Source organism: Lontra canadensis, unplaced genomic scaffold, assembly GCF_010015895.1.
Source record: "Lontra canadensis isolate GAN:19392208 unplaced genomic scaffold, GSC_riverotter_1.0 scaffold124, whole genome shotgun sequence".
Taxonomy (NCBI): domain Eukaryota; kingdom Metazoa; phylum Chordata; class Mammalia; order Carnivora; family Mustelidae; genus Lontra; species Lontra canadensis.
Genome location: NW_022631118.1, coordinates 3,731,099 through 3,758,935, shown reverse-complemented (window position 1 = coordinate 3,758,935; position 27,837 = coordinate 3,731,099). Strand labels below are relative to the sequence as shown.

The 27,837-nt window shown below is 47.5% G+C and overlaps 2 protein-coding genes and 1 non-coding gene across 6 annotated transcripts; all 3 read left to right on the top strand.

Annotated features, from left to right (window-relative positions):
• Positions 1-14: 14 nt before the first annotated feature.
• On the top strand, positions 15-20,902 carry EFCAB12 (EF-hand calcium binding domain 12). 4 transcript variants are annotated; one of them, XM_032841660.1, is made up of 10 exons: positions 15-152; positions 2,949-3,057; positions 5,181-5,629; positions 7,637-7,816; positions 9,579-9,735; positions 12,757-12,950; positions 14,353-14,566; positions 17,950-18,109; positions 19,490-19,546; positions 20,375-20,902. In XM_032841660.1, the coding sequence occupies exons 1-10, from the start codon at positions 105-107 to the stop codon at positions 20,631-20,633; spliced, it is 1,827 nt and encodes a 608-aa protein (XP_032697551.1). In that variant the 5' UTR covers positions 15-104; the 3' UTR covers positions 20,634-20,902. The 4 variants fall into 4 exon arrangements, with proteins under 4 accessions (XP_032697551.1, XP_032697552.1, XP_032697550.1 ...); XM_032841661.1 differs by having other exon boundaries at positions 7,634-7,816; positions 9,579-9,699; XM_032841659.1 differs by having other exon boundaries at positions 7,634-7,816.
• A 1,620-nt stretch (positions 20,903-22,522) lies between these two features.
• Positions 22,523-27,434, top strand: RPL32 (ribosomal protein L32). Its single transcript, XM_032841663.1, has 4 exons — positions 22,523-22,587; positions 23,881-23,981; positions 24,622-24,803; positions 27,254-27,434. The coding sequence occupies exons 2-4, from the start codon at positions 23,886-23,888 to the stop codon at positions 27,381-27,383; spliced, it is 408 nt and encodes a 135-aa protein (XP_032697554.1). The 5' UTR covers positions 22,523-22,587; positions 23,881-23,885; the 3' UTR covers positions 27,384-27,434.
• LOC116857520 lies at positions 23,674-23,813 on the top strand. Its single transcript, XR_004380762.1, has one exon. It is a non-coding gene; the product is annotated as a small nucleolar RNA SNORA7 (small nucleolar RNA).
• Positions 27,435-27,837: the final 403 nt, after the last annotated feature.

Here is a 27,837-nt window from a genome sequence, read left to right as displayed (position 1 = left end):
TACTGGTCTTTCTTTGGTGCTCCGACGCAAGCAAGCAAGCAAGCGCGTGCACACACGCATGCACACACACTCTTCAGCGCCCGCTTCTGACGCTGCGACCATGAATGACGATTCCTATGAAACGTATGAGGCTCTGTTCCTGTCGGTGGTCGGTAAGCTCCCGGAAAGCAGTGCCGTGCACATGCGTACAAGTGGGGTGAGGGCAAGGACAGGGGTAAATATCTCATTATGCCGTCCCCGCTCTGGGTGAGGGGTTGCCAGGGAGTCGGGGTCAGGTCAAGCACATTTCGCAGATTTCCATGCCCAAGCTGGAGGAGTGGGCCAACTTGCCTTGGTCTGAAATCAGAGGTCCAATCTTTGAGCCTGGGAAAGACATCCACAGCCCTCTGGCTCAACCTCTACCCCTTTTCTCCACTGGATATTAATATATTGGGTACTGGAGAAGAAGCATGGAGAAAACTCAGTCCTCAAACCTTCTACCATAGCCTGCTGCAGCAAAGCCCTGCAACTTCAGAGGTGAAGGACAGGGAGATAAACAGATAATTACAGAAGAAAGGGTGGATGCCAGGCCAGGGGATGACACCCAGGAGTAAGAGTTCTGCTAAGTATAAAGGATGGGGAGGAACAGTTCCAAGGTTCTGGAAGAGATATTTACACTGGGGTCTAAATTAAGGATACAAGGAGTTCTCCATGCCAAAATGGGGAGGAAAGGCATTCCAGTCCAACAGAACCACATGCAAAGGGGCTCAAACATATGGTGTCTTCAGGAAACTGCTGTTCATTTGAGTGTTACTGGGGATGAGAGGTCGGAGAGGTCAGAAGGGACAAAATCATGAAAGATCTTGTGAGCCAGGAAATGGAGAAGCCACTGGGAATGACAGTGTTAGACTGGGAGCATTAGCAAATGCAGAGTGAGCTGGCAGACTCAGAATGCTGGAAGCACAGATTGATAAGATCTGGGGCTGTCCAAAACATCCAGATCAAAGATACTGAGAGGTGAGGGGGCTAACACACTTGGGGGGCTGATTCAATAAAGCATGGAAAGAACAATCCAAGATGATGGTCCGGTTGGTAGCTAGGGTGACCTGGAGATGGAGTTGCCTTTCACAGAAATCAGGAACCTAACAGAAACAGATTCAGTGGGGACAGTACATGGAGATCAGTGAAGTCTTCATTGGTTGAGTCTGATATACTTGTAGGTTGTCCAAGTGGAGATGCTTTAGGAGAAATTATATGTAGAAAGTTGGAGGCAATTTCAAGTCATAAATATTGGCATGGGTATCCTCAGCATGCAGAAGGTCACAGAAACATAAGAGTAGAGGAGATTGGAAAACAAACAAACAAGAAAACCCAATGTAGACCTGGAAGGCACCAATTTTAAGGGGTGGGCAGGAAGAGAGGGGCCAAACATCACCTGGCTTGAGAGGTAGGATGGAACTTAGAGATTTGAATCAGCCAAGATAAACAATTGCAAGAGAGTTGAATTGTCTCCAGATACCTGAAGGGCTGTCCCACTAAAGAGGGAACAAATGCATTTTCTGGTGCATCAATGGGGAGGACTAGGACCAAGGGGTAGAAATTCCAGGGAAATGAAATCTGGGTCAATATAAGGAAGTCTTTTCTAGCAATCAGAATTAGGCATCCATAAGGCGAAGTAGAGAACTCCCTGTCGCCAGCGGTGTATACAGAGCAGAGGTAAAATCTGCCAGGGTCATTGCAGAAAGAGTTCCCTGACCTGGAAAGGCAATGGGACTAGCTAGCCTCTGAAAGCAGTTCTCACAATCCCTTGGGGACATTTTCACACAGTCTCTACCCACAACTATGCAGTGACCTCTTTTATTATAAGAGCCCACCTCACTTTCTTATCAATGGACACAGGACCCCAAAGATCACTCGAATGGAAGCTCCATGGTGTGGTGGGCATGTGATCTTTGATAGGGTAGTCAGGGTGACCTTGGGGGAGGTGCACTTGGGCTGAGAACTATATGGTGAAAAGGACTCAGCCAGAGGAGATCTTGGGGAATCCCATGCCCTTCAGAGGGCACAATAAATGCCAAAACCAAGTTGGGACAGAGCTAGGAGAGTTGGACAAACAGAAAGCAGACCTGTGCAGCTGGAGCAAACTGAGCAAGGGGGAGAGAAATGAAGGGAGAAGCAGATACAGGGCCCAGGTAAGAGCAGCGGTATAGATCATTGCAAGAGGGGCTGGTTTATTCTAGAGGCACTGAGAAGCCATTTCAGTGAAGCCACTGAAGGGCTTCAAGGGGGAGTGACTCGTGACTCTTCTGGCTAAGGGAAGATCATGGATTTGGAGTCTAGGGAGGGCACAAGTGGCAATGGCAAGGCCAGGGAGGAGCGTATTTTGAGTATGTTCCCATGGTCAACATGGTAAAGTTTAAACCCCTTAATCTGCATTCAAGATGATTCCCAACTTCATTTCCCACTAACCTCCTCCTTCACACATATGTGCTTCCAACTTGTGGAACTACAGTAACCCTTAAATCTACAAACTTCACCCCTGACCTTTCCCAACGCTGGCCCCTCCACCCCTTGAAATCTGACTCCTTCTTGAAGGCACATGTCGATGCCTCCTCCTTCATGATGACCTCCCGGGTTTCTCCATCAGCATTTCTCCCCCAACCGAGAGCATCTTGTTACCCCTCTAGTTAACCCACCTTGTTCCATGCCAGCGCTCTGCGGTCAGGCACCCAGCCTCATTTGGATCTGCACCTGGCCATGCCAAGTACTGGCTGATTCTCAGCAAATAGTGGTTTGATGAATGGTTACAATCTCAGCTGTACCCAGCATCTTGTCCTCAAAGATAAAGGGGTTGTTAAGAAGTGCTCACTTCTGTCCACATTGTTGTATAATCATTATTTCTGACCTGAAAGAAACACATGGGCAGTAAGGAGACTTAACAAATGTCCTGAATGTTCACTTTGTGCCAGGCTGGGGACCAGGGATACATGGGCTCTAGGACACAGCCCTTAACATTGCAAAACTCACAGGCCATTGGGAGAGAAAGACTCAGAAAGCAGCTTCATCCAGAAAAATATGGTAAATGCTATTATGGGGATGGGCATGGGCACTATGGGAACCCAGAGTGGACATGAGGGTGGTGGTTGAGGGGTGGAAAGGTTTCAGAGGATGGTGATGCCTAACCTAAGTCTTGAAGAGTATTCTAGAGAGGAAAGAGTATGTGGCCGGGGCAAAGGGACCAAGGAATGGTAGCTCAGTTTTGGGGTACAAATACTGGGGGAGGCCAGAAGGAACAAGAGAAGAAGCCCATTAGAGAGTCTGGCAGAAGTGGGTAGTTTCAGTGGGGCCAGGTTAAGGGATTGAATTTTATTTTGGAGGCAATGAAAGGGTTTTAAAACAAGGGAGTTCGGGTTTTCAAAGGAAAATATGGTGACAGTGTTTTTAATAATAATGTTATATCCCTTCTGAATTTTAAAACATATCTGTTATTCATTTGATCTGTCCCAGCTCTGCTACTAATCAACTGTGTGAACTTGGGCCTCTTGGGGCCTTTGTGCCCCTATCTGTAAAATGGTATAATCATAGAGCTGACTTATTGGGTCTGTCCATTTGACATCCACTCGTTCACCAAATAATTACTGAGCTCCCTCTGTATTTTGGCATGTGGAGGTGCGGGGACTCCAGCAGGTAGAGATGAGGTCCCAGTCTATAGTCTATTGAAAAAATAAACATCGACCAAGTAATTACACCAGGGATTTCAAACACAAATGTCTGCTTGAAGCACACACTTAATAAATGAACTGATGTGCATGTGAGACTATAGAGAATGGTGGGGACTATGGCAACCTGGAGAGGGCATGCCCCAGTGTAAAATAACTCAAGTTGGAAAATTTTAAGGAATATGTCAAACAAAACAGGCATCATTCAACATGAAGTGGTCCAAAGGAAAAGTATAGGTTATATTACATAGAGATAATATGAGGATATAACAGAGCTTGGGAGCTGGACAGGTAACATGTGGCCTGAGGATGAGGAGTGAGGAGGGGATAGGTAGGGAAGGGAACATTTCTGGCAGATGAGACAACACCCTTGTTGGGTGTTGGATGTTGGATCCTTAGAACATTCAGGGATCATCGAGAGAGGTCAAGGCATCTGGGTTATACTAAGGAAAGACAGGCAAGCGATGAGGTAGAAAAGGTTGGAGGAGGAGGATCATGGAACTTTACTTTGAAAGTCATGGAAAGGTTTCAAAATAGGTGAAAGGCGAGTACATAAAAATAACTGTGTACTTAGTATAAACAAAACACTTCTAAAATGGACTGATTCTAACTATCTCCACAACTCAGTAAAGTAGGTACCCTCTTTTTCTCCATTTTGCACATGAAGAATTGAGATGGAGATGCTAAGTAACTTGTCCAAGATCATGCAGCCATGAAGCAACAGAGCCAGGACACGACTGGAGTATTCTGGCTCCAAAGCCTCTGCTCAGAAGATCAGACCAAATCAGAATGGCATTTTTATTTTTTTTTAAGATTTTATTTATTTACTTATTCAAGAGAGAGTGCATGCACGAACAGGGTGAGGGGCAGAAGGAAAGGGAGATGCAGACTCCCCGCTGAGCATGGAGCCTGACACAGACCCCAAGATCATGACCTGAGCTGAAGGCAGATGCTTAAATGACAGAGCCACCCAGGCGCCCCCAGAATGGCATTGTTCTGGAGGCACCTGGGTGGCTCAGTTGGGTAAGCGTCCAACTCTTGGTTTTGGCTTAGGCCGTGATCTCAGGGTTGTGAGATTGAGCCCCATGTGGGGCTACTCACTGGATGTAGAGCCTGCATAAGATTCTCTCTCTCCCTCTCCTTCTGCCCCTCCCCTTGCTTGTTCTTTTTCTCTGTCTCTCTCACTCTCTCAAATAAATAAATAAATAAACAAATCTATTCTTTTTTTTAAAGATCATTCTGATTACTGGTAAGGAGTGCTGGGGTGGGGAAGAGTAAGATTAAGTAAGAAAAAGCGTATAAAGCTTTTAGCATTGTGCCTGCTTTCAGGAGTACACAATTATTATGATAGCGAAGCAATGATAAAGCCAGGCCTGGAACCCAGATGCCCTATCACTCAGCCTGCTGCTGTGCATTTTTCTTTCCTGACTCTATTAGTCCTCTTCCTGAAAGAAACTCACCTCCTAACACTCTTCCCCCAAGGGCTCTGCCAGTCTAAGACCTCAGGTGATGATGAAACCTCCAGCAAGGACCCCATCTTCAATCCTGAACCAGTCATTGCCCACTGCTTCAAGCAGTTCAAGCAGAAGGCTTTCCACCAGCCTCAGAGCCGCCGGCGGATCATCAACTTGCCTCAAAACGAGGATCCAATACCCATCAATCTCACGGCCCAAGCCCAGACTCCCCCACAGCCAATATCCAGCTTCAAAGTCCTGGGAGCCGGGGATATCCTGTGGCAGCCGGACGATGCAAAGACCTGGCTCAGCCAGAGACTGAAGCTTCGGCAGAACCTGGAGTCATTCGGTGACACGGAGAAGTGGCTGCAGAACAAGCCTTGCCTCACCCCTTCAGAGGCCAAGGTCTTAAACATGATCCAAAAAGAGCAAGAGGCCCATTTGCTGGCCTGTCTGACTCCTACCAGAGCCACCAAGGTGAGCCGCCCCACTTGATGATGAAGAAACTGAAGGTGTTTAGGGGCATACTGTCATTTCATTCCCTGTGGTTAGGCAGAATAGGGGGTGTTCCCCCCCCATCAAAGAGGAACAGAGAAGTCCCAAAAGGGGGGTGTATTGGGGACAGAGCAAGGAGGAGGGCTGTGATGCCTCTTATGACCTCATCTCCAGAGATCACAGTTTCAAGAGAATCACATGATCACTTTCACCATATTCTATCTGGCAGAAGCCAGTCATTAAGGGCTGTTCACACTCGATGGGAGGGGAACCAGGCTCCATCTCAGAAGGGAGGAGTGGAAGAATTTGTGACTGTATCTTAAAACCACCTGAGGAGGGAGAATTCCTGGCATTCCATCTATGGGACATTTTAAAATACTCATTGTTCATTCATTCATTCATGGTCACATATTTGCTGAGGGTTGATGCATGCCAGGCAGGTGCTCCTAGTGCTGCTGTGAGGATCAGAGCTGCGAAGCTGGAAGAAAAAGTGAGGAACTCCCTTTTATAAATATAGAACTAGGAGATCAACGAGGCCAGTCAATCATCCAGACCTATAGAGGTAGTCAGTGGAAATCTTTTTTTTTTGGGGTGGGGGGCGGGCTCGATCCCAGGACCCTGGGATCGTGACCTGAGCCAAAGGCAGAGGCTTTAACCCACTGAGCCACCCACGCGCCCCGGTCAGTGGAAATCAGTATCAAAGCCCTCATCCCCCAATGCTTGGTGCTTGTGACATTCCCTTGTAATGCAAACACTTGAAATTTCTCCCAGGTGAGGTTAAGTTGGGGTAAGAGGTCAGATAACTTGGGTTTAAACCTAGTTCGGCTACTTCCTAGCTCTATGATCTGGGCTTCAGTTTCCCAATCTATTAAATGTGGATAACCATTGTACCTACTTTCTAGGGTTGCTGTGACATCTAAATGGATGAATTTATATCAGGTGCCTTGGACAGTGCCGGCCACAGAGCAAGCACTCAATATTATGTCTGTCCTTTTGATTGCCGTCTTACTGATATCAGAGTCAGTCCTTGGTGTAATCAGAGTCCAAACCCAAATTTCCTACGTCTCACACACCCTTCCTGACAGCAGCACGGTGTCTATGAATAAGCACTAGACTTGGGTTAGAAACCCAGCTCTACTGCTCAAGGGTCGTGTGAACCTGGACGAGCCACTTCACTTCACTGAACCTGTTTTCTCTTTTGTAAAAAGGGAAAGTCATACCTAATACCTAATTTACAGCATCATTTAGTCATTCAGCAAACAATGACTGCCTGTCTGCCTGGGGCTGGAGGCTTTTTCAGTAGGGGGGACGGGAGGTAAGGGTATGTAGCTTAATAAGACATGGTCTTCCTTCAAGATGTTCAGATATTAACGGGGGAGGAAGACACATCAGATCGATGACTACAGTTTGCTGTAGACCATTAATAGAGGTGGGTCCCAAATGCAGAGGAGCTATAAACTAGGGAACAGAAAGGCCCTTTGTAAACTTTCAGGTGCTGCACCAAGGTGAGGGGTATTATTCTGAAATATTCCCCATAACCTGGAATTAGAGGAAAAGTAAGATTTGGACAGGTAGAGAAAGGAGGAAAGGTATTCTGGTCAGGAGGCCTAGCAGGAGCAAAGACTGGGAGGTAGGAGGATTAGAGCCTTGTCTGGCTCTGGGCGGGGGCATGTGTCTGGGGGCACTGAGAGTCCAGTGGGATTATACACCTGACTTGTCTGACAGGAGAGATGGGGTAAGAACGAAATGTTAGTTCTCATAATATCCAGACCTCTTGTTTCCGATGGGAAAATGGAGGTCCTGAGATGCAAAGAATCTATGGCAACAAGCAGTTGCCCCCAGTCCAGTGCCCCTTGCACTCCATCCTGCTGTCTGTCTAGAGCTGCTTGGCCACTTGCTCTCCCTGTTCTAACTCTGGAAATCACGCTTGAGTAGCCTGTCTCCCCTGAATTCTCCCCCTCTGCCCCACTCTCTTGTCTTTCGCAGAAGAGCCCCCGGCCTTCCCGCCGACCTGTGCCCCAGCTGCGACTGCCCAAGCCTTCTGCCTTGACCACCTTGTACTCGTACCTGCGCAGCCGCAAGATCAAGATCCTGGAGATATTCAGCAAGGTGGACTGGGGTGAGAACCAGAGGATCTCTAGGGAGGAGTTCATTGCGGCTCTGAAGGCGGTAAGTGCCTCCTGTCCTCCCTCCGGGCTGGCCTGAGTGGGGAAGATGTCCATGCTCCCTGCCCCCACTGCTGCCTGCACCCAGGTCCTGGCAACTGAAAAGTAGACGCAGGGGACTCAAACCATCAGCCTTGTTACTTGTAAAGCCAACTTGGAAAATGTAGCATAATTTGTGGCCACATCAGACTCCTAAAAGCACCCCTGCATGGGTCTGACCTAAAAAGCCCCTATCTGAGTGGAAAGTCTGCAGAACCAAACCCATAACCAATCAACTGCATGAGGAATCACTGTCTTGCCCATTGGACCCCAGAACTGTGCACAGAAATTTCTGGGCCTTCAGTCCTGCCTCTAGAACCTTCTAGACCTTCTCCAGCTGTCACTGGCACATGATCATATAGAGGTCTGTTAAAAATGCAGCTTCTGACTCAGTACCTCTGTGCATGGCCTGAGATGTTACATTCTAACAAGCTCCTAGTGATGTCTATGATACTGTCCCTCAGGCCACACTTTCAAGGGCTAGCCAAGATTTTAAGTTAATTATAAAGAAATAAAATTTTAAAATCCAGTTCCTCACTCACAATAGCCACATTTTGGATGCTCAGTAACCACACATGATGAGCAGTTCCTCTACCAGACCATGCAGTTACAGAACATTCCATTATTGCAGAAAGTTTCACTGGTCTAGTGAGGGGTCTACTAACTATCGCCCAGAAGTCAGATCCAGCCTGCCTCTGTTTTTGTAAATAAAGTTTTATTGGAACACAGCTATACTCATTTGTAGGTATTGTCATGGCCATTTTAATGCTACAATGGTAGAGTTGGGTAGTTACGAGAGAGACCATATGGTTCATGGAGCCTAAAATATTTACCATCTGGCCCTGTATAGAAGAAGTTTGCTGACCCCTGGTCTGCATGAATTAAACTTTTATATACTTTGAATACAAGCTACCTTTACAAAACACCCTAGGAAGCTGGCAGTTACCATCTTTCAGCCCACCATCTTTTATGGTTTTGAGTCATCACCAGTCTTCACACTATTGTTTCCTGATATGTACTCATCTAAACAACCTTTCAAAACATGAAAAAAAGATAAAGGGTTTTTAATCATCATAATCAAAAAAAGATAAAATATTACATCCTTTCATCCTAGGAGTGTTCTAACCCTCTTTGAGGAAAGCTCAGTGAATAATGACTGCAGTGTACAAAATTATATTTCCTTTAAGACTTTTCCTCTTGAATATTTGGTATTGATGGCAAGCATTACTGTCCTACAAAGTTACTCACTGTCCTTCAAAGAGTAACGTGTATCGTATTTCTGATCCTCTTTTACTTCAGTTAAAGGAGGCTAATGTGTTTCTCATGAACAAGGATGGTAGATGTGAAATCCTTTTTCCCGTCCAGCCTGGGAAAGCTGGCATTGAGCTCAGTATGGAGTGGGGTGGTGGTCCGGAAGGAAGAAGGAGCGGATTCTGCAAAGATGGTGGCTTATCTGGACTGGGTTTTGAAGGAGGGATAGGAGTTCTTCAGATAGGTGGAAACACCTGAGTAAAGGCAAAGGGTGAGAAAGTGTAGAGTGTGTTCAGGGCCTGGGAAAGGGCTCTAAGCTCCTGCGGCAGAGGCCTTGGGCATGAGCTGGGAGTGGTGGTGGATGAAACCAGAAACTAGACAAGAGAGGTAGGGCCAGGCTGCTATGGCTTTGGCCATACTGGCTGGATGTTTGGAGTGGAGCCCACCCACCTTGGTGGCTTCTCTTCCCTCCTCAGGTTGGAGTCCCTCTGAAAAACCAGGAGATGGAGGATGTTGTGATCTATCTCAGCTCTCTGGGAAAGTGCAACAACATTACCACGGATATAATAGCCAACACCTACAAGCAGTGGTCTTTGAGTGAGCAGAGAAGCACCCTGTCGACTGCAAGGGAGTGTATGTATCCACCCCCCAACCGCATGTCTCCACTTCCCCATCCTGGGAACAAGCAGGGTGGAGGCAGCCTTGGCTTACTTTCTGAGTGTGTTCTCCAACTTTGGCTTACCATAGGTGGTCCAAGCTTCTAGAATCCCCAGGTCCAACAATCAACTAAAGAGTAGATATTCTCATGAGTGCTCAGCTACCATATCCATTCGAAGATCTTGAGGCCCAGCCCTTGTCCTTAAGGGAGGATTTCCAAAAAGTAGTTTCAGCCCTCCAAAGCTTACCTGATAGATTGAGATCTGACCCAAACAGAAGGCTCTTCCACTTGTATGTGGGCCCAAGGCCTTCTTACTATTAATCTATATTTTACTGATAAAAAGTTAACTAAAATTCAACCCCCCCCAAAAAACCCACTAAAATTCAGAAACCAGAATTAGCACATGTTTGGAGTTTACTGGAAAATCTATTTTGATATTCTGCTATCAGAGATATTAACAGGATTGCTGTGAACAGTTGTATGAGTTGTGCACAGCTCAAGTTCCATTTGCTAGGCCATGTGCTTGTGGAACCACTTCTGTCCAAATATAGGACAGAGGCAAATTAGAAATGGACCAGCCATGGCGCTGGCTATGAATTTACTCTATAACACAAGGGTACATCATGGTTCTTTAGAGCTTAGTGCCACTGTTGGTGCAAAAAAATTTTAAATTGAACAACTACAGATAAAATTAAAGCTCTCCTTTTAACCTCCACCCATCTTTCCAGAGCCCTCCCCAAATGTAATCAAATGTAACATATAATAACTATAACAACAATATAACATATCCCCAAATATAACTTCTTTTTCTAAATCAAATAAATCTTGCTTTGGCCTTACCTGTCAGGCTGGAAGGAGTTTCATTTCAGATGTTGGTGTGGAGTGTTCCTCACACTCTCTGAGGTCACAGGAGAGCCCTGGGGGAGGAGGGGAGGGGAGAGGTTTCTTCTTCCAGAGTCCCAGGGAATCTGTGCACCCTCCAGGCACCTCCTGCACATGTCACCATCACCACCCCCAGTCATAATCTCCAGCACCCTTCATGTCCAGCATGTGCTCAGGGCTGCCTCAAGTCAGGCTTGCTTTCCCATCCATGCTCTTTTGCCTTTTCATTATAAATTACCAAAGCTCGCCCTTATTCATGTGGTTTGCTATGAGCCATTTAGTGAATGACCACAGTACTCATAATGCATCTTTGTAGCAAAGGTATTTGGGGCCTGTTATTTCCCAATAAATAGACTTGAGGTCAAGAGCAGGTATTTGCTTGAATGGTGCCATCTCAGTGTCATCATAGAGCCCTTTCTCCTGGACAGCATCAGTGGGCAGGGTAAGCAGACTTGGGTATCACTTGCTTTGCCTAGAGGGACAGCAGCATCAAGACTCTGGGTGCCCAGCTCAGAAAGGGAAGGCGGTAGCATCTAGGGGCACCTGCTGTGGGCTGGGTCGTTTTACCCACAGCAGCAGCTCAGATAACCCTCCAAGTCCCTGGAGGTCAGAGCTGCATTTCACACTTGATGAGGAGGAAGCTGAAGCTCAGCCACCAGTCTGTAGTCTGGAAACTAGAGGATGGCTGGGCCATGATTTCATGTCAGCCCAGGACAGTGGAGCCCTGAACTAGGGCAGGGGCAATGGGAGGCTTTCATCCATCCAGATCTGTGTTGAGCACCTATTATGTGCCAGGCACCCTTCAAAAACACCAGGAACTGGGAACACAGGAGTAAAGAAGCCAATGAGCTTCCATGTAGCAGGTTGGCCAAGATGATGTCTAGTCGTGATTAATGCTTTGAAGACAAGAGAACAGAGTGAGGAAGTGGTGGTCAGGGGAGACCTCTTTACAAAGCAGCTCTGAGGGCTGACACTTGAGTGACTAATGAGGAACCAGTCTGGTGAAGCGCATCCTAGGCAGCTGGAGCTACAAAGGCAAAGGCCCTGACTTGGGAAAGTTTTCAGGGTACAGAAAGCAGTTAGGGTGGCTTGGGGGAGTGAGGGAGGGGTGATGTTTAGAAGATGGGTTGGGTGGATGCTGAGCTGAGGCCAGATCCTGTAGAACCTTGCAGACCAGGAAGAGGATTCTGGGCTTTAGTCTGAGTGCTGTGGGAAGCCATCAGGGGAATGAGGTGATTATATTTTGTAAAGGTGCTTGTTAGGGTCCGTGATCAAAGGAACGAGACTGATACAAAGCGAAGGTCAAGCAAAGCTTTATTTCGTGCCAAGCATCAAGAATCAAACTGACTGGTCAGGGCTATCTCTTACGAAAAGGTGACGACGACCCCGGCAAGGCCACTCCCAACGTGGCCGCTCTGGAGGAGGCTGCTCCCCAGATAGGGCCGCTCCCGGGACAGGGGCTGCTCCAGCGAGGCCACTCCCTGAGGCCGCGGCTAGGGGCGGCGGGGCCGCTGGTGGCAGCGATCACGGCTCTAACGGCTCTGACAGCTCTGACAAGAGCTCTGTCAGCTCTTATAGCTCTTACAAGAGCTCTGACAGCTCTCCCAGCTCTGTAGACTCTTCCACTCCTCACCAGCCTCAGCCTAGCAGACTAACCTTTATAGGGGTGGTTGAGACCCGCCCACACACAGGTGGCCAATGAGATCTCACCTCAGTAAATATATGCACGGCCCTCTGATTGGATATCTTCACCAGGCCTGACTCGCCCATGTATCTAGGCTTTGCAAGTAAGTTCCTCTGGGAGGGGCAGGGTCAATCTAAGTTCACTGCATAGGGTCAATCTAAGTTCACTGCAACAAAATGGCTCCCTCTGGCCAACCAGGCCCTTACAGTCCTATTTGTTGTTTGGTGGAAACAGGATGGTAGAGGATGAGAGGGGCAATAGGAAGGCTGGGACTGTGGTGCACAAGGGATGCCATTGTGGAAGCAAAGATGGCACAGACGGGCCACGTGGGAAGTGAGCAGAGGGGTGGCCCACACCTGCTTGGTCCCATCAGTTAACCACTCGATGGATTCCTTAGGTGGGCCTCCTCTCAGTCTCTCCATCCTTTCAGATTATAGATCCGCCAAGCACAGAGGTTCCCTCCAGAGCGCATCCAAGAACCAGGTGGATTTGGCCCCACAGCCTTGCAAGATGGACCTGCTGACTGTGCCCCTGGTTGACACCCACATGGAGGCACGACCCATGACTCTGGAGGAGATGGAGGACGTTGGCAAGCGGTACCGTGAGAGGAAGCGGCAGCACAAGGTACCCAGGCCAACAGGAGGGGCATGGGGCTAGGTGCCTAGACAGGCTCGGGTTCAAGTTCACTGCACCTTCAGGCTACAGAACTCCAGGGAGCAGGCTTCTTCATCTGATAATGAGAACAACACCTATCTCATGAAGTTTCTCTGAAGATGAAATGAGATCATGTTTCTGAGAGTATGGAGTTCCCCTCCTCCCATTCCTTAACTTTGACTTTGCATCCTGAGACCAGGGCTAAGGGGCTGCATCTCCATCACAGCTGGAATCCAAGTACCCAACACAGGGCCTGCCACTGCGTGGGCACTCCGGCACTCCAGAAACACATGACCAGTGAAGGAGGAATGGATGGCGTGAATGAATTCATCCAACAAATATTTATCGAGAGATGGCAATGTGCCAGGCACTCTTTTAGCAGAGAACAAAACAACCCCTGCCAACAGGGAGGCAGACAATATTAGCATTATACTATATATAAATACATATTTTATTATATATCATAAATATAATATAAAGATATATTATAATACTATATGTTAAATTAATTATATATTATAATAAGTATATAAAATATATTAATATATTCTATTTATTATATATATATAAAATAAAATGTTAAGCACTATAAGTGCTGTATCAGTTAAGATCTGATTCACTTCATGACACGAAAACCCCAACATATTTGAGCAGGGATCAGCAAACTTTGTAAAGAGCCAGGCAACGACTGTTTTAACTTCTGGGGCTCTATAGTTTCTGTGGCCACTGCCACCCAAGAGCAGCCACAGACTGCAGCCACGAAACAAATGAGTGCCACTGTGTTCCAAGAAAACCATTTTTATAAAAACAGGTGTTGAGCCAGATGTGGCCTGTGGGCTGTACTTTGCTGATCCTGGTGTTAGATGCTGCAAAAATAGAGTTTTGTTTTTTTTTTTATTTCTTCGTAAATAAATAAGAAGGCCAAACATGGCTTGACATTCCGCAGGCTTCTTTGTCTTTGCTCTGCTATTCTTGACACCGTGGCTCAAACTCAAAAGCACAGATATCTGCACCTAATTTAAATCCTGGTGCAGCCAAACCTGTGGATGCCACGTTTCACCAAGACATTGACGTCGCACCCTACTGTACCTATGACATAATGACACGCAGCTCCACGTACGGGGCTGTTCACACTCACACAGCACTGCCGGCCTTAACCTTAGCCATTCAAGTGCTGTTGGGGGTGACCTTGACTATGTGTGATTTTTCTTCCAAAGCACTAACTTCAGAGCCTGAACTTGGGTCCCTCCCTGCACTCTTTGCCATTTCCCCTCATGGGGGAGATGGAGATGAGGCTCCACATCTGCCTTCTGGCCAGGAAGGCAAAGCGAACCTGGAGGGAAGTGTGTGCTAACCTCTGTTCTCTTTGCAGCTCAAGATCCCCTCCATCCAGTACCTGGAGCAGTGCCGCCTGGTGCGCAGTGGGAATAAGCATTTTGATGAGCATTGTCTCCCGTCCACCATGCACGGGGATATGAGGGAGCTCATCAACATGTCCCGCAGGGACAACTTTCTGGTCTACCTGCAGTGCCACAAGCTCTGTGAGTACTATGGCCTCCCGCTGACGGAGGACATCCTCATGAAAGGTAAGGGCTTTGGGGGCTGGCCCTTGGGAGGTTGCCAAGAGGGCCCAGAACCTGGGTGCAGGTGGCATCCACCCGTAGTTTGTCCTTCCCCAGCTGACATACACCCAGCTAAACTGCTGTGGCCTGTGGTGGGGGTATGGAAGATGGAGGGGGAGGGGAGGAACAGTCCAGTCTGTTTTCAGTTAGATAGGATTTCTAGAATTCTGGAGGTACCCAGGCTCCACAGACACAGAGGTCTGGGTTCCCCCAATGGAGCTACTAGGCATTCTAGAACAGGAGTTCAGGGTGAGGGAGCCCTGAAGTGGAGCAGAAAGGAACAGTCCCATTTTCAAAGAGGGAGATATGCTAGAAGTGATAACCACTATGATTGTACTGGGCTTTTCCAAAACCACTTCCTAGGTTAGGTCTGTTTCTCGGTTCTTCTGCAACACGGAGGTAGGAACACACAAGGGGGCAAGTTCTGCTGAGGCCCTTTGCTCTCTGCTCAGACCACAGGACTGGGCCCTGAGATTTCCACACTGGCCTCACCCTCTGTTTGAGGGAGAATTATGTTTCCATATATCCAAGCAGACCTAAACCCTCCCCACCTCTGGGTAGAGCATGTGCTTCTGGGAGACGGGGATGGGGGAGTGCCCCATAAGCCCTCAATGATCACCCAGTGATGCTGCTCCCCCAAATCTGTGAATTTATAAATTTAACGGGCAGGTCCCACTTCAGGCCTTAAAAGCATGAAAGAGTAAGTTGCTCTTGAGGGCAGAGGTTTCCCAAGTGGCCAGAAAGGAACCATGGCCAAACTGTGTAGTGTGGCTTTCAGAGAAAAAATCCTGTGTACTTTTCTAAAATGTTAATGCTGCATATCCTCCTTCCCTCTCCCCTCTTATCTGCACAGTCCCTGCCCAGCCCGCAGATAAGCAGCATTAATAACCTGGAATGTAACCTTCCATTACTTTTTCTAGAATATGAGTAAGTTATGTGTTACCATCTTGGGACAAGCACTGCTCAATGGCTGCAGGAAGACAGAACCCCTGGCCCAGTGTTTTTTGTGCTCTGACTTTTTAGAGCAGTCTCCCAAGGATATCTGTGAGATTAATTCTGGGCAAGGAGAAAGCTGCCGTCGACTAAGTCTCATGGCACATGGACAGGCGTGTGACTTCCCTGAGAATAAGTTAACCGTCACAACTGACTATTTCCCTCTTTTTCCCAAGAGAGAGGGAAGCAAGTGCACATTGTACAGGGCCCTAGGTCTTGTATTAATTTGCTCAGGCTGCCACAATAAAATACCACAGACTGGGTTGAACAAAAAGAAATTTGTTTTCTTACACTTCTGGAGGCTAGAAGTGCAAGATCAAGGTACACCAGGGCTGGTTTCTTCTGAGGCCTCTCCCCGGGGCTCACAGAATGGCCACCTTCTCGCTACCTCTTCACATGGTTTCCCCTCTCTGCACTCACGCCCCTAGCGCCTCTCTTGTGTCCAGATCTCCTTTTACAAGGACACCGGTCCAATCAGATTTGAGCCCAGGCTCATCTGCCTGATCTCCTCTTGAAAGATCCTCTATCCAAGTACAAATTCTGAGGTTTCAGAGGGTTAGAGCTTCAGTATATGAATTTGGCCTTGGGGTGGGGGTTGGGGGAGACACAATTCAGCTTATAACAGGTCTGTACAAAAGCATTTGGCCAAAAGCCTCCAGAAACACAGGCAAACCAACCTGAGGGGTCGTTGTCTCTTGGGTGCACTGCACCCCCTCACTTGGGGGGCCAATTGCTGCCCCCCCGGGCTGGGAGGGCAGAGACAGGAAATCCTGGACGCATCATCCTTCCTTCCTTCTTCCTCAGGGAGACTCGTCTTCCCTGATTGTGTACATTTCCTGGTCTTGGCTAGTGGTGGAGGGGTAGCTAACTGTTTTCTGAACGCAGGCAGGCTTGCCACGCCTGCACCTGGGGCTGCCCTGCGGGCCAGGCCTTTCCTTGGGATGTGCCTCCTTTGTCCCCTCAGAACACTGAACCACTACTGATTGCCTCCACTGCTAGCTTTTGCTAGCTCCTGGGCCTGTCCATCTCACCAGCTGGAAGGATCTCACACTCATGGGCACACGGGAGCGTCCGTGGGGTGAGGGGGGCTTCCTTTTGCTTCTGATTGTTCTAGATGGAAAAAAATTCTAGTCCAACTCTGACCAGTATCCTGGCCACTATCTAGTGGCTGTCTCTGTGACAGAGGCCTGCTCTGGGTCTGTGTTAAAAGAAAGAAACTCAAATTCTGGGACTTCCAGGTCTGTGTTCTGGAGCTCTGACTCCAGCCCTCAAGCTCAAGGGCTAGAGTTCTACAACTCTGAGGCATTTCCCCTCTCCCCAGTGAATACGGCTTTATCATTTGTCCCCTGATTTTATAGATAATACTTGCTCACTTAAGTTTTCCTTGAAAACAGAAAGATAAAAATTTCCCCAGCTTGAGTTGACATCATTAATATTTTAGAGATTGTCCTTTCACAGACCTCTTTTTCTTTTCCATTTATACAAAATTATTTATGTAAATTATTTTTAAATTGTGTATATATATTATACGTGTATATTATATATATTACATAGATATATCTTTAAGTGTGGTTTTAAAAATCCTGTGTACTTTTCTAAAATGTTAATGCTGCATATCCTCCTTCCCTCTCCCCTCTTATCTGCACAGTCCCTGCCCAGCCCGCAGATAAGCAGCATTAATAACCTGGAATGTAACCTTCCATTACTTTTTCTAGAATATGAGTAAGTTATGTGTTACCATCTTGGGACAAGCACTGCTCAATGGCTGCAGGAAGACAGAACCCCTGGCCCAGTGTTTTTTGTGCTCTGACTTCTTAGAGCAGTCTCCCAAGGATATCTGTGAGATTAATTCTGGGCATCTGTGAGATTAATTCTGGGCAAGGAGAAAGCTGCCGTCGACTAAGTCTCAGTTAACCTAGTGAAGTCTTGGGTGAATCTCCCTCCTCCTTGTGGGTTCCTGACCAGCACAACCCCTGCAGAGAGCTCACTCCATCCTACCTGCACCCAGGCCTCGGGGCCGTGGCTGAACTGGTTATGAACAAGCTCCCTCATCTCTAGTCCAGAGAGGGGTGTTGTACCAGGCCCACTTCCTGACATTGCACTGTGGTTGTATGCCACATTGCCATTTGGGGAAGCCAGGGGAAGAGTCTAAGAGACCCTCTACACTCCTTTTGCAACTTGCTGTGAATCTACAGTCGTTTAAACATAAAAATTTAGCATGTATCTAAGAAAAAAATCTTTTCAAACAAAAATGTCTATTAAAAAAAAAAAAAAAAAAAGCCTCCCTCTGCCCCAGAGGCTCAGGGGAAGAGGGATCCTGAGCTGACAGGTCACATTTCTCTTGCTGCTTACAGCCCTGCTGTACCCAGGAGACAAGATCATTTTCCAGAAGGACCAGGTGCGCCCGATCCGGCAGCCGGGAGGCTACTACTCAGACTTGAAGATCTTCAGTCCAAATCTGGCCCTGCTCAAGCTCCAGGGCTTCAGCGACGCTCTGGCTAAGAAGGCTGACAAGCTGAGTGTCAGACCCCCTGTGTTCCCTGCCATTTGCCTTCTGTCCTACTGCTGCTCCTTCAGTGCTGGGGATAGGATGGTGGCCTACCTAAGGTGTCATGGTGCACCAGTGCCTGTGTCCAAGCATGCCCAGCATATCCAACCCCACTGGTCACCAGGTGTCATCCCTGGCACATGTCTGAGGGCCACAGCCTCCCTGCCTCACCCCCATACAGCTACTCTCCCAACCACATCCTACATGATCTCAAGCTCTCTGGGAAAGATTAAAAAGAGGGACTTCTTCAAGAAATAGGGAGGCTCCTTCACAAATCATGGGCGGGCCATCAAGGGCCCTACAGAAGACAGGTGTGGCAGTCCCTTCTTTGTCCTGCCTTCTCTGGCAAGAGGTGGGCTTGCAGCCCTTAGGAGGAGGAAAGAATTCTGCACTGGGGCCTGTCTCTGAGCCTCAGACCAACCTGAGTCCTCTCTAAGGAAATGTCCTTCTTTGGAAGGAGGGGACCCGTGGGCAGGTGATAAACCAGCATCTGTTGGAGACTGCAGACTGGAGAACAAGCAGCATCCCTGAGGCGGGATGGGGCTAATGTGGAATGGAGAAGGGCCTGCTCCCTACCAGGAACTGCCCACATTCTGGATCCCTGCCAGCGTCCCACTGGACGGTATGGCCAGAACGGATAGGATGCAAGTGGAAATTAGACACCCTGCAGGTTAAGTGGGCAAGATTCTTCACTGTCTGAGCCTCAGCTTTTCATCTGTTAGGTAAGCATTCCAGCTCCTGGGTGGCTGACTTCCATTTCTGCACCATGAACCTAGGGAGTGGGTGGGAACATGAGAAACAGATTTTTATCCATGCTTAAGTAGGCCACGGCCATAAAGGATAAAGAGAGGGCCCCAAGGGCAGGAACGGATATTTGTTTTATCTTTTTACCTGAAATGTGTTGTCAAGGTTTTGGAGGCCAGATGCACGCCTGCTGGGAGAGAGTGTCTGCGGTCGATTAGTGATGTCTGCCAAGTCTATGCTTGGGGAGTTAGTTTTCACCACACTTGTTCCAAAAGCTGGATTCATACTCAGCAGCATCTCTCGGCTACCTTGGGAGGTCTCTGTTCTGGGTAATAAGAAACATAAGGCTTTGCAAAGGGAAGTGGCCTGCCCAGAGTCACCCAGCCAGCCAAGATGTGAGCCCAGGCCTGGCTGACCAAGCCCACTGTGTGTCCCACTGGAGCATGGAGGGAGAGAGGCTGGGTCCCATCTCAGGAAGAAGAAACTCTGCTTTTGGAGCTCTGGTTTGGACTTACTGACAGGTCCACCCCCCCATGTACTGAGGCCCCATTAACTTGGATTTCCCCTCTCCTGACAAGAGACCTTTCTCTCTTATCCACTAGGAAAACATTGAAGAAAGTAAAGAAGATACACTTTAAGGAGTTTGAGGAGTTCACCAGGTCTGTAGCAATCATCCAACTCTGGAAGGGCATGGGTGGGAGGGAGGACCCGCCTCCCTTTGGAGGAGGTACCTGAGAGCTGAGAAGTGGTAAATCTGCTTAGGGTGCCAGGCAGACACTGCTGTGGTGTGTTCCATGTTTTAACTCATTTAAATCCTCTTAGCAACCCTATAAAGGGACTCTTGGCATACCCATTTTACAGAAGAGAAAACTGAGGTACAGAAAAATTAATGCACTTACTCAAAGCCACCCATATTAAGTGGTGAAGCAGGGATTTGAGCCCAGCAATGCTGGCTCCAGAGACTGTGCTCTGAACCTCACAGGAAAATGGTGTACATTTAAGAATAGAAATTTTAGGGGCGCCTGGTGGCTCAGTCGTTAAGCATCTGCCTTCGGCTTGGGTGTGATCCCAGGGTCTGAGGATAGAGCCCCGCATTGGGCTTCCTGCTTGGTGGGGAGCCTGCTTCTCCCTCTCCCACTCCCTCCTGCTTGTGTTTCCTCTCTTGCTGTCTCTCTCTCTGTGTGTCAAATAAAGAAATAAAGACTTAAAAAAAAAAAAGAATTTGGGTTTTAGAGACAGCAGATTGGGCGTCAAGCCTGCACTCTGCCACTTGCTAACTGAGTGACTTTGGGGAAATGACTTAGCCTCTCTAGGCCTTCAGATCCTCGTTGGTGAGGTAGACAGGGTAACAGAACCTAGCGCTTGGAGCTGAAGGGCTTAGCACAATGCTACACCTCCACTCTGGTCACAGTTGGCCTACTCTGCTGAGCAGAAGCCCTGGCCCCAGGTAGTCTACCATGACACACTTCTGTCTTCTTCTTCTCCAGGAAGCTGCAAGTGAAGAGCCCCAGAGGTCCACAGCGAACTCACCCCAATTTCTTCTGGCCGGGGCACCTCCTGGACAAGCTGCAGCTTTACCTGCCCACTGTGGCTATGGACCGGAGCCTGGCACTCTTCAGTTGTGTCCAACCCCAGCCCCATGCCTACTCAGCCACCTACCACCCTGACCACTGGTGGCCCATTGGGAACATGAACTACTTGACCTATGGCTATTATGATGCCCCCAAAGTCTACTACATCAACTAGAGTGACCAAGGTGTTGTGGGATCCAGCCATCCTGGAACTGTGACCATTGCCTCTAGCAACCTGGGGCCATAGACACTGGGGAAGTGTCAAGAGCCAGATAAAAGAAGTCATTTCAGTGGAATGGCCTGGAACCAGCTCTAGCTAGAGCAAAAGTATCCAGTGTCTCAGAAGGCAGATGTAACCCAGGAAAGATACGCAGTTTCTGAGTATTTCCCTGTCTTGACCTCTGCCCTTTTGAAATAAACTAGGTTGGAGTTTTTTTCATATCACCTGTGATCCAGCTGATGCGACTTCCTGCTCAGGAGCTGCGGCCAGACCAGTGTTTGGAAAGCTGATGTCCTGAGCCCTAGGGGACTATAGCAGGAATATTCCCTGGGATGCTTTCATGGCACCTCCAGTTTCTTGTCTCGGGATCTCAGTGCTCATGGGAAAGCAGCTGGCAGTGCATGTACCCAGTGCCCTTCTCTGTGAAATACAGTGGCAATGGGTCTCTCATCCCGCAGAGTTGGAGCCATTTTGGTTACCGTTTCTCAAATCCTTTGGATCTTTCACAGTTGGAGGCATGGTCTCTGGTTCATTGATCCCTTTGCTTGATTAGCCCACCCGACCCCATCAAGACCTTTTCCTTCACAGCACATAATGTTGGCTGCTGTTAGCACAGTGATTTCATGCTCTGCATCCCATCCGACTTCCCAGAGCCTACAGGATAAGCAGGATCCATGAGATTTGCTGTAGTCATAGGCACAAAGGGGTTCCAGTCTCAGCCTTATCGCTTGCCAGCTGTGTGACCTCAGACAAGACATTTCACATTTCACTCTTCTAGGTCTCTTCAAACTCCCCTACCCTTTACAGTCAAAATCTTGTGAAGGAGCTGTCAACCCTTTCTTCCCTTCTCACTTCTCATCCAATCAACAACACAATCCAGTGTAGCTTCCGTCCCTATCTGGACCCTGGAACTACTGTCAGGATCAGTGGAGATACCTGGGTGGCTTAGTGGGTTAAGGGTCTGCTCTCCAATTAATCGGGTCATGGTCCCAGGGTCCTGGGATCCAGCCCTGCATCGGGCTCCCTGCTCATCGGAGAGCCTGCTTCTCCCTTTCCCACGGCCTGCTGATCCCCTCCCCCAACCCCGCCACTTGCCTGCTCTCTATGTCAAATACATAAAATCTTAAAAAAAAAAAAAAATCAGTGATGACATCTGTATTGTGTTCAAATTGTGGAATCAAGGTGCAATTCTTTTTTATCCTGAAATGTGATTTTTTACAACAATCTTAAAAACAAAATCTAAGTAAGACAAAACCAAGAACAATTTAAGCAGATTAACCTAATGATTAGAAGTGTGGATTTTGGAGTAGAATCCCCAAACTCCCCTTTCTACATATGTAAAATAGGGGAAATAAGAGAAATACCTCACAGAATTGTGGGAAGGAGAGTAAAACCCATCGAATGATAGCTGTTACAGTCTCATTGCTATATTACTCTACACATTCACGTGAGGGAATTAAGAAGTCTCTGTTTTGTTCCCTCCTGGCCACGAAGAGGCGCACTTAGCAGCAGAACAAACGCGGGCGGAAATAAAAAAAAAAAAAAACAACAACTGGATTCTTCTCCGAAGGAATGGCTTCAATTTCTGGCGGAAGTGTATGCCCCGCCCCCCCCAGGTCTTAGAAGCTCAGAAAGAATTCCGAACGTTCTATGTAGTCCCAACAGCAGGTATGAAAAATTCTCAGTACTACTCGCAGATATTAATATCTAGGAAAACAAAAGTATCCCTCGACTTTTTTTCCAGTAGTATATCTCTGAAGTGTCTTTCTTTTCTTTGAAGGACGAAGAACCGGAAGTGCTCTTTTTCCCCGGGCCAGGACCGAGAGGTTAAGTCCCATCAGCCCTCGCGCGCCACCATCCGCTCTCTTCCTCGGCGCTGCCTGCAGAGGTGGTAGCCATCTGTTACTGGGTGAGTTTTAATCGTTGTCCATCCGCATCTGTGCGGTCTTCATCTGTGTTTGTCGCTTCGTAGTGAGGAGGCTTGCCCTTCCATGCAATCGTCTTGGGGTGCTTTGTCCTTGTCAGTTGGCTGGTGTATGTACGGGAACAGAGCGAAGCGGCCCAGCCGATGATGGAGGTTCGCTTCCCAGGGCCACTTGCCCTTCTACGGAGGCCGCCTGTTGTCTCTCAGTGTTGCGGACAGCTTGTTTGAGCCCTGGGAGTGAAGGTCGCTCTTCGGGTCTAGCCTGAGGGGACTTGTGGGAGCCGTGGAGCGACCAGAGGGTGCTGGTGTGATAACGAATACTCGAGTCACCTTGGTCAGTGAAGTGTGCCCGCGTATATTTTCTGTTTCTGCTGACGGACGCTCCTTCCTCTGCAGTTTTCTGGTTGGTCTTGGGGTAGCTGCTGCGGCCGGATCACCTAACAAAACAGACCAGCCACCGTGAGCTGCGAGTCGATTAGTTCCGTTAACAGAAATGTTGATGGCGGGTCAGGGTCTCTGGGAATATAAAACCGCGTCCTGCGAGGAAATCGTGTTGCGGCGGGGTGCGTTCGTTTATCGAACACGACATTGGCTGCGCACTTCACCGGGTGTTAAAGAAAAGAGGCGGTGAGGAGACTAGAACAAAAAGTGTGCTGTAGGAGGAAAAAATGGTGTGACCGGAAGTCCGCTTTGTGGAGGGGTATAAATTGAGACTCGGATGATCTCCAGGTAGAACGGAAGTTCAGAGGCCTAGAAACATGTTCTGAGTACGTCGTGGTTTTGTAGGGCTGTGGTGAGGGAATTGCAGAGCAACAGTCCTCAGGGAAACACAGGTTTCTTTCAGGTCCGCTTGCGTTCAGTCACTGCAGGCATTCAGCGTGCGGTATCCTTGCCATTTTACAGGTGAAAATGCCCAAGCTCTGCGTATCTAAAAGGAAATTGGACTGTCTAGGGTTCGGGATACTGGAAGTGGGATTTGCTGTCCTGTGCAAGTTGAGAACACTTGCGGTCGATTTGTCTTAGATCAGCTGTTAGTATTCTTCCTTGGCTTTAGGGGGTGATGTGACCCTTGACCTCCCAGGATCGCGTCTGGAGAGTGGTTAGTATTCTGCCAGCTTCGGAGACGGGAGGGAAAGCAAGCCTGGCAGAGGTACCCATTCCATTCCCAGTTTGCTCCGTAGCTGGTGATTGGAAGACACTCTGCAACAACGTTCAACCCCTGTGCAGGAGAGCCTCCTTCCAGGACTGCTTGACACCATCTCTACCTCTTTCTTGAAGGCATCATGGCTGCCCTCAGACCTTTGGTGAGGCCCAAGATCGTTAAAAAGAGGACCAAGAAGTTCATCCGGCACCAGTCAGACCGATATGTCAAAATTAAGGTATATACCGTCCTGGGATGGAAGTATTTGTTGGGGTGGAGAAAGGAACTCCTAAATGGGTTTCTGGACTTATGGCATCACCTGGTCCAGAGAGTACCTTTGGCAGATGAACAACTCTGATTGGTGGTAGAGCTTTCCAGAAACTCAAGTCTCCCTGAGTATGCCTTACTGGCACTCATTCACTTCATTATAATATAAATTGAAATTTAAGTGGTCAGGGACACTTTACTGTTTTGAGGTGTCTGGAGGCTTGAATCATTTTAGGTGGCCTCAAGACATTAGATTATCCTTATTTTTACGATGAGAAAACTTAACATCTTCAGTGCAGTGTTGAAACCCATGCTCTTCACTCATCTTAACTTTATATACAGCCTCTTCACATTCTATCAGTATGTAGTCTGCTTTTCCTTTGTTGAGGAGTGTGGATGTGAGTCTATTCCTGGTAGTCAAATGCAGGAGCCCCTATTTTTTCCACCACAAAATTGTGTGTGTGTGTGTGTGTGTGTATAAAAAGGTGTAGTGAAATACTGTAACCCAGATAGCTACTGTTTGGCATATTTCCTTTTCATTGAGTCCTTTTTTTTTTCTCCAAAAGGAAAAGTTGTTAGCAAAGACACTAACGCTCCTGTGTTTGTTTTAGCGCAACTGGCGGAAGCCGAGAGGCATTGACAATAGGGTGCGCAGAAGATTCAAGGGCCAGATCTTGATGCCCAACATTGGTTACGGGAGCAACAAGAAGACAAAGCACATGTTGCCCAGTGGCTTCAGGAAGTTCCTAGTGCACAATGTCAAGGAGCTTGAAGTGCTGCTGATGTGCAACAAGTGAGTTGGGTCCCACCTCTGGGTTCAGGTGTCAGAAGTCTGCATCTGTGAGCATTTTTGGTAGGGACTCTAGCATTTAGAAGAGTTTTATGTTCTCTCAGGAGCTTAAAGAATGCTTGTGGGGAACTTTGAAGTATTTCCTTTGCTGGAGTAGGGTAAGAGAACTTACCTGAAAAGTGTAGAGACCCGAGATCTGGAGAGAGAAGGACTTTGCCCAGTAATACAAACACTGGTATCCTTTTGGCAGTTCTTTGCAGAGCATTGCTCTGTGTGGAGGTGGGGGGGGATATAGAGAGAGCCTCAGACCAAAGGGGCACTTAGTGCTTTGGCCATGGGTATCTTCCTTCAGAAGGCTATGGGGATAGACGAGTTGCCTGATAAGGAGCTCTATTCTGAGATGGAGAAGAGGAGGAGGACTTGGCAGGCAGCGGATGACTTGCACAAAGTTGTAGAGATGATGCAAGAGTGCACGAAGCGTTCACAGTATTACTTTCAAGTACTTTGAGAAAGTTAGGCACTTTATGAGTGCTCTGTGAGAAAGACTTGGGGTCTGCTGAGGCCAAAATTAGGGCGGTAGGATGAGAAAACATTTCATGTGGGAAGTGATTTGGATGCTTTGAATCTGGTTTGGAGGGAATGGTGTTTCTTTGGTAAAGCAGAGGACGGTTTTCTTTATTCCTATTAAACAGAAGCTGAAAACTTTTCTTAATTAGGATGTGGAGAGGGTGACTATAGGACCTGTGTGTGCTTGCTTATTACAAAGATCTTTTCATCTGTAGTGATTGTAGGCACAAGTAATAGAAATAAACGAAGCCGCCATTCTCACTTTGGTTGAGTTTTCTGGGTTGGGAATTTAACTGGGTGTTGGGATACTGGAAATTTTCCTTTGAAAATCCTTGGGTGAACAGAGGAATTAGGAGTGGCTGCCCAAACCCCAATTAGGTGGATGGAGAATTGTGACAGAAAGATGCAGTTCCTTTTGTGTAGCAGAAATGCTGCAGTGCTGGTGTCGCTGGTTACCAAAAAGATACTCTTAAATAGCTTGGCAGTTTGTGTCTGGAGCCATAGAAATATTTGAGATCTATGACCTTTAATCCACAAGTTCCATTTCTGGATACTTATCCCTAAATAAAAAGCATTTTGAAACAACTGAACAGTTGTTCAGTTTGAGCAGTTGAAAATACAATTTGTGAATGATGGGCGTATAAGCACTGGGTGGAGTTTTACATGTGTATTTGAAATGATTGTCATGTGTGGGGAAAATACCTGGGCAGAGAGAAGTATTTTAAGATAACACATATAGTGATTGATTGGTTATTAAATACACATGTGGATATGGACTTGAGGTATTTTTGGAAAAAGCTTTCAGTGTTGAAAAAGATTATTGGAACATTTCAAAATACAGCTACTTTGAGCTTGAGTGGACTCCTTTATAGAAGATAAAAATTCTTTGGGTTTGCTTGTCTCACACTTAAGCTATTTTGCTAGAGTTCTTAAAAAGAACTTATGTATGTTCATTGCCTGATTTAGTCATTCCTTAGAGCTTTCTTTCGGTCTTTGCTGAAATTCCTCCAGGGGTAGAGTGTCCTTTTTAAGATTTTTATTTTGGGGGCTCCTGGCTAGCTCATTTGGTAGAGTGTGTGACTCTTGATCTCAGGGTCCCATGCTATACCAACTGAGCCAGTCAGATGCCCTGAGAGTGTCTTTTCTTAATCAGCTCTTGATGGTGTCATAACTTCACTGAAATGTTCTCATTAGGCCAATTTGTTACCACTAGGGCCTGGTGCAGCTGTGAGGAATGAGTAGATTAGAACAGTATCTGCTAGCCAGATACTCAGCGGGGTGACTTCAGGCAATGTTACTTCTCAGTTTGAATTTTGTCTGCAGCAGTCAAGTAAAATGTTAATGTCTGGGCCAGGAAACCCATGGCTTAATCAGACTGTTGGATTCTCCTCTTGCTTTGCAGAGAGTTTAAGAACTTAATGGGCAAGTCCAAGCTCCCTGAGACTGCCCTGTGTTGGGCAGATTGACTGTGAAAGGATTGGGGGAGAAGATTTGAACTTGGAATCTGGGACTGAGCCATCCTAGCCCTGTCCATTTCTAAATATCTTACTTGGGAATTCACTTGCACCTTTAAGGGTCATGGTTTGTCTGTAAGAGGAGGCAATACCTGGATTACAAGGCTGCTTGTAAGGATTAAATGAGGGGACAGGGAGTACTTCTGTCACTATCAGTAAATACTTGAAGAGTCCTACTGCTGGTACCATGGAATTTAGGAAAGTTAGGATTTGGGACTGTGTGGGTCTTGTTCATCAACTTTGCCAGAGCCCTCATGGCTCTGTGCTGTGGCTCTGGAGGTGATGTGACCCAGAACTGCTGCCCTCCCAGGGAAACTCCAGAGCGTGTGTTCATCTGGCTTGCTCCATACTCACCAACTGCTTCTCTTCCAGATCTTACTGTGCAGAGATTGCTCACAACGTCTCCTCCAAGAACCGCAAAGCTATTGTGGAAAGAGCAGCCCAGCTGGCAATCAGAGTCACCAATCCCAACGCCAGGCTGCGCAGTGAAGAAAATGAATAGACAGCTTGTTGTGCACGTCATATTTGTGTTAATAAAACCATAAAACTACCATCTGGCATTTCCCTCTTTGGTGTCTTACCATGAGAGCTTGTTCATGGAGATTATTCTTTTGCCCATTAATGCTCTGTGGAATCCTCCATTTGGAAGGGGTTGTTTATAAGGATACTTCATTCTTCATAGGGCACAGGCCTCTGGTGCCCAGAGTAGCTTTATCAGCTCCAGTTGGGGCTGGGAGAGACTTGGGCTCAGACCAAGGAACATTCTAAGACCTTTGAAGGACCTTGCAGCTCAGAGCAAGTAGTCATCCTTAGCCTCACTTGGTAAATTTGGATGATGGTCATTGTATGTAGTTCTTGTGAGGTAGCCTCTGAACAAAAACATGACAGGATGATGCACAAATCCCTCTACGATTAGCCTTGGATGTCTGAAGATAACTTACGGTCTCCCTTTTATA

Coding starts and splice junctions, on each gene's coding strand:
- EFCAB12 (XM_032841659.1), top strand. CDS start 105: ATGACGATTCCTATGAAACGTATGAGGCTCTGTTCCTGTCGGTGGTCG. Junction 153..2,948: donor TCTGTTCCTGTCGGTGGTCG/GTAAGCTCCCGG, acceptor ACTTTGTGCCAG/GCTGGGGACCAGGGATACAT. Junction 19,547..20,374: donor GAGTTTGAGGAGTTCACCAG/GTCTGTAGCAAT, acceptor CTTCTTCTCCAG/GAAGCTGCAAGTGAAGAGCC.
- RPL32 (XM_032841663.1), top strand. CDS start 23,886: ATGGCTGCCCTCAGACCTTTGGTGAGGCCCAAGATCGTTAAAAAGAGG. Junction 23,982..24,621: donor ACCGATATGTCAAAATTAAG/GTATATACCGTC, acceptor TGTTTGTTTTAG/CGCAACTGGCGGAAGCCGAG. Junction 24,804..27,253: donor GTGCTGCTGATGTGCAACAA/GTGAGTTGGGTC, acceptor CTTCTCTTCCAG/ATCTTACTGTGCAGAGATTG.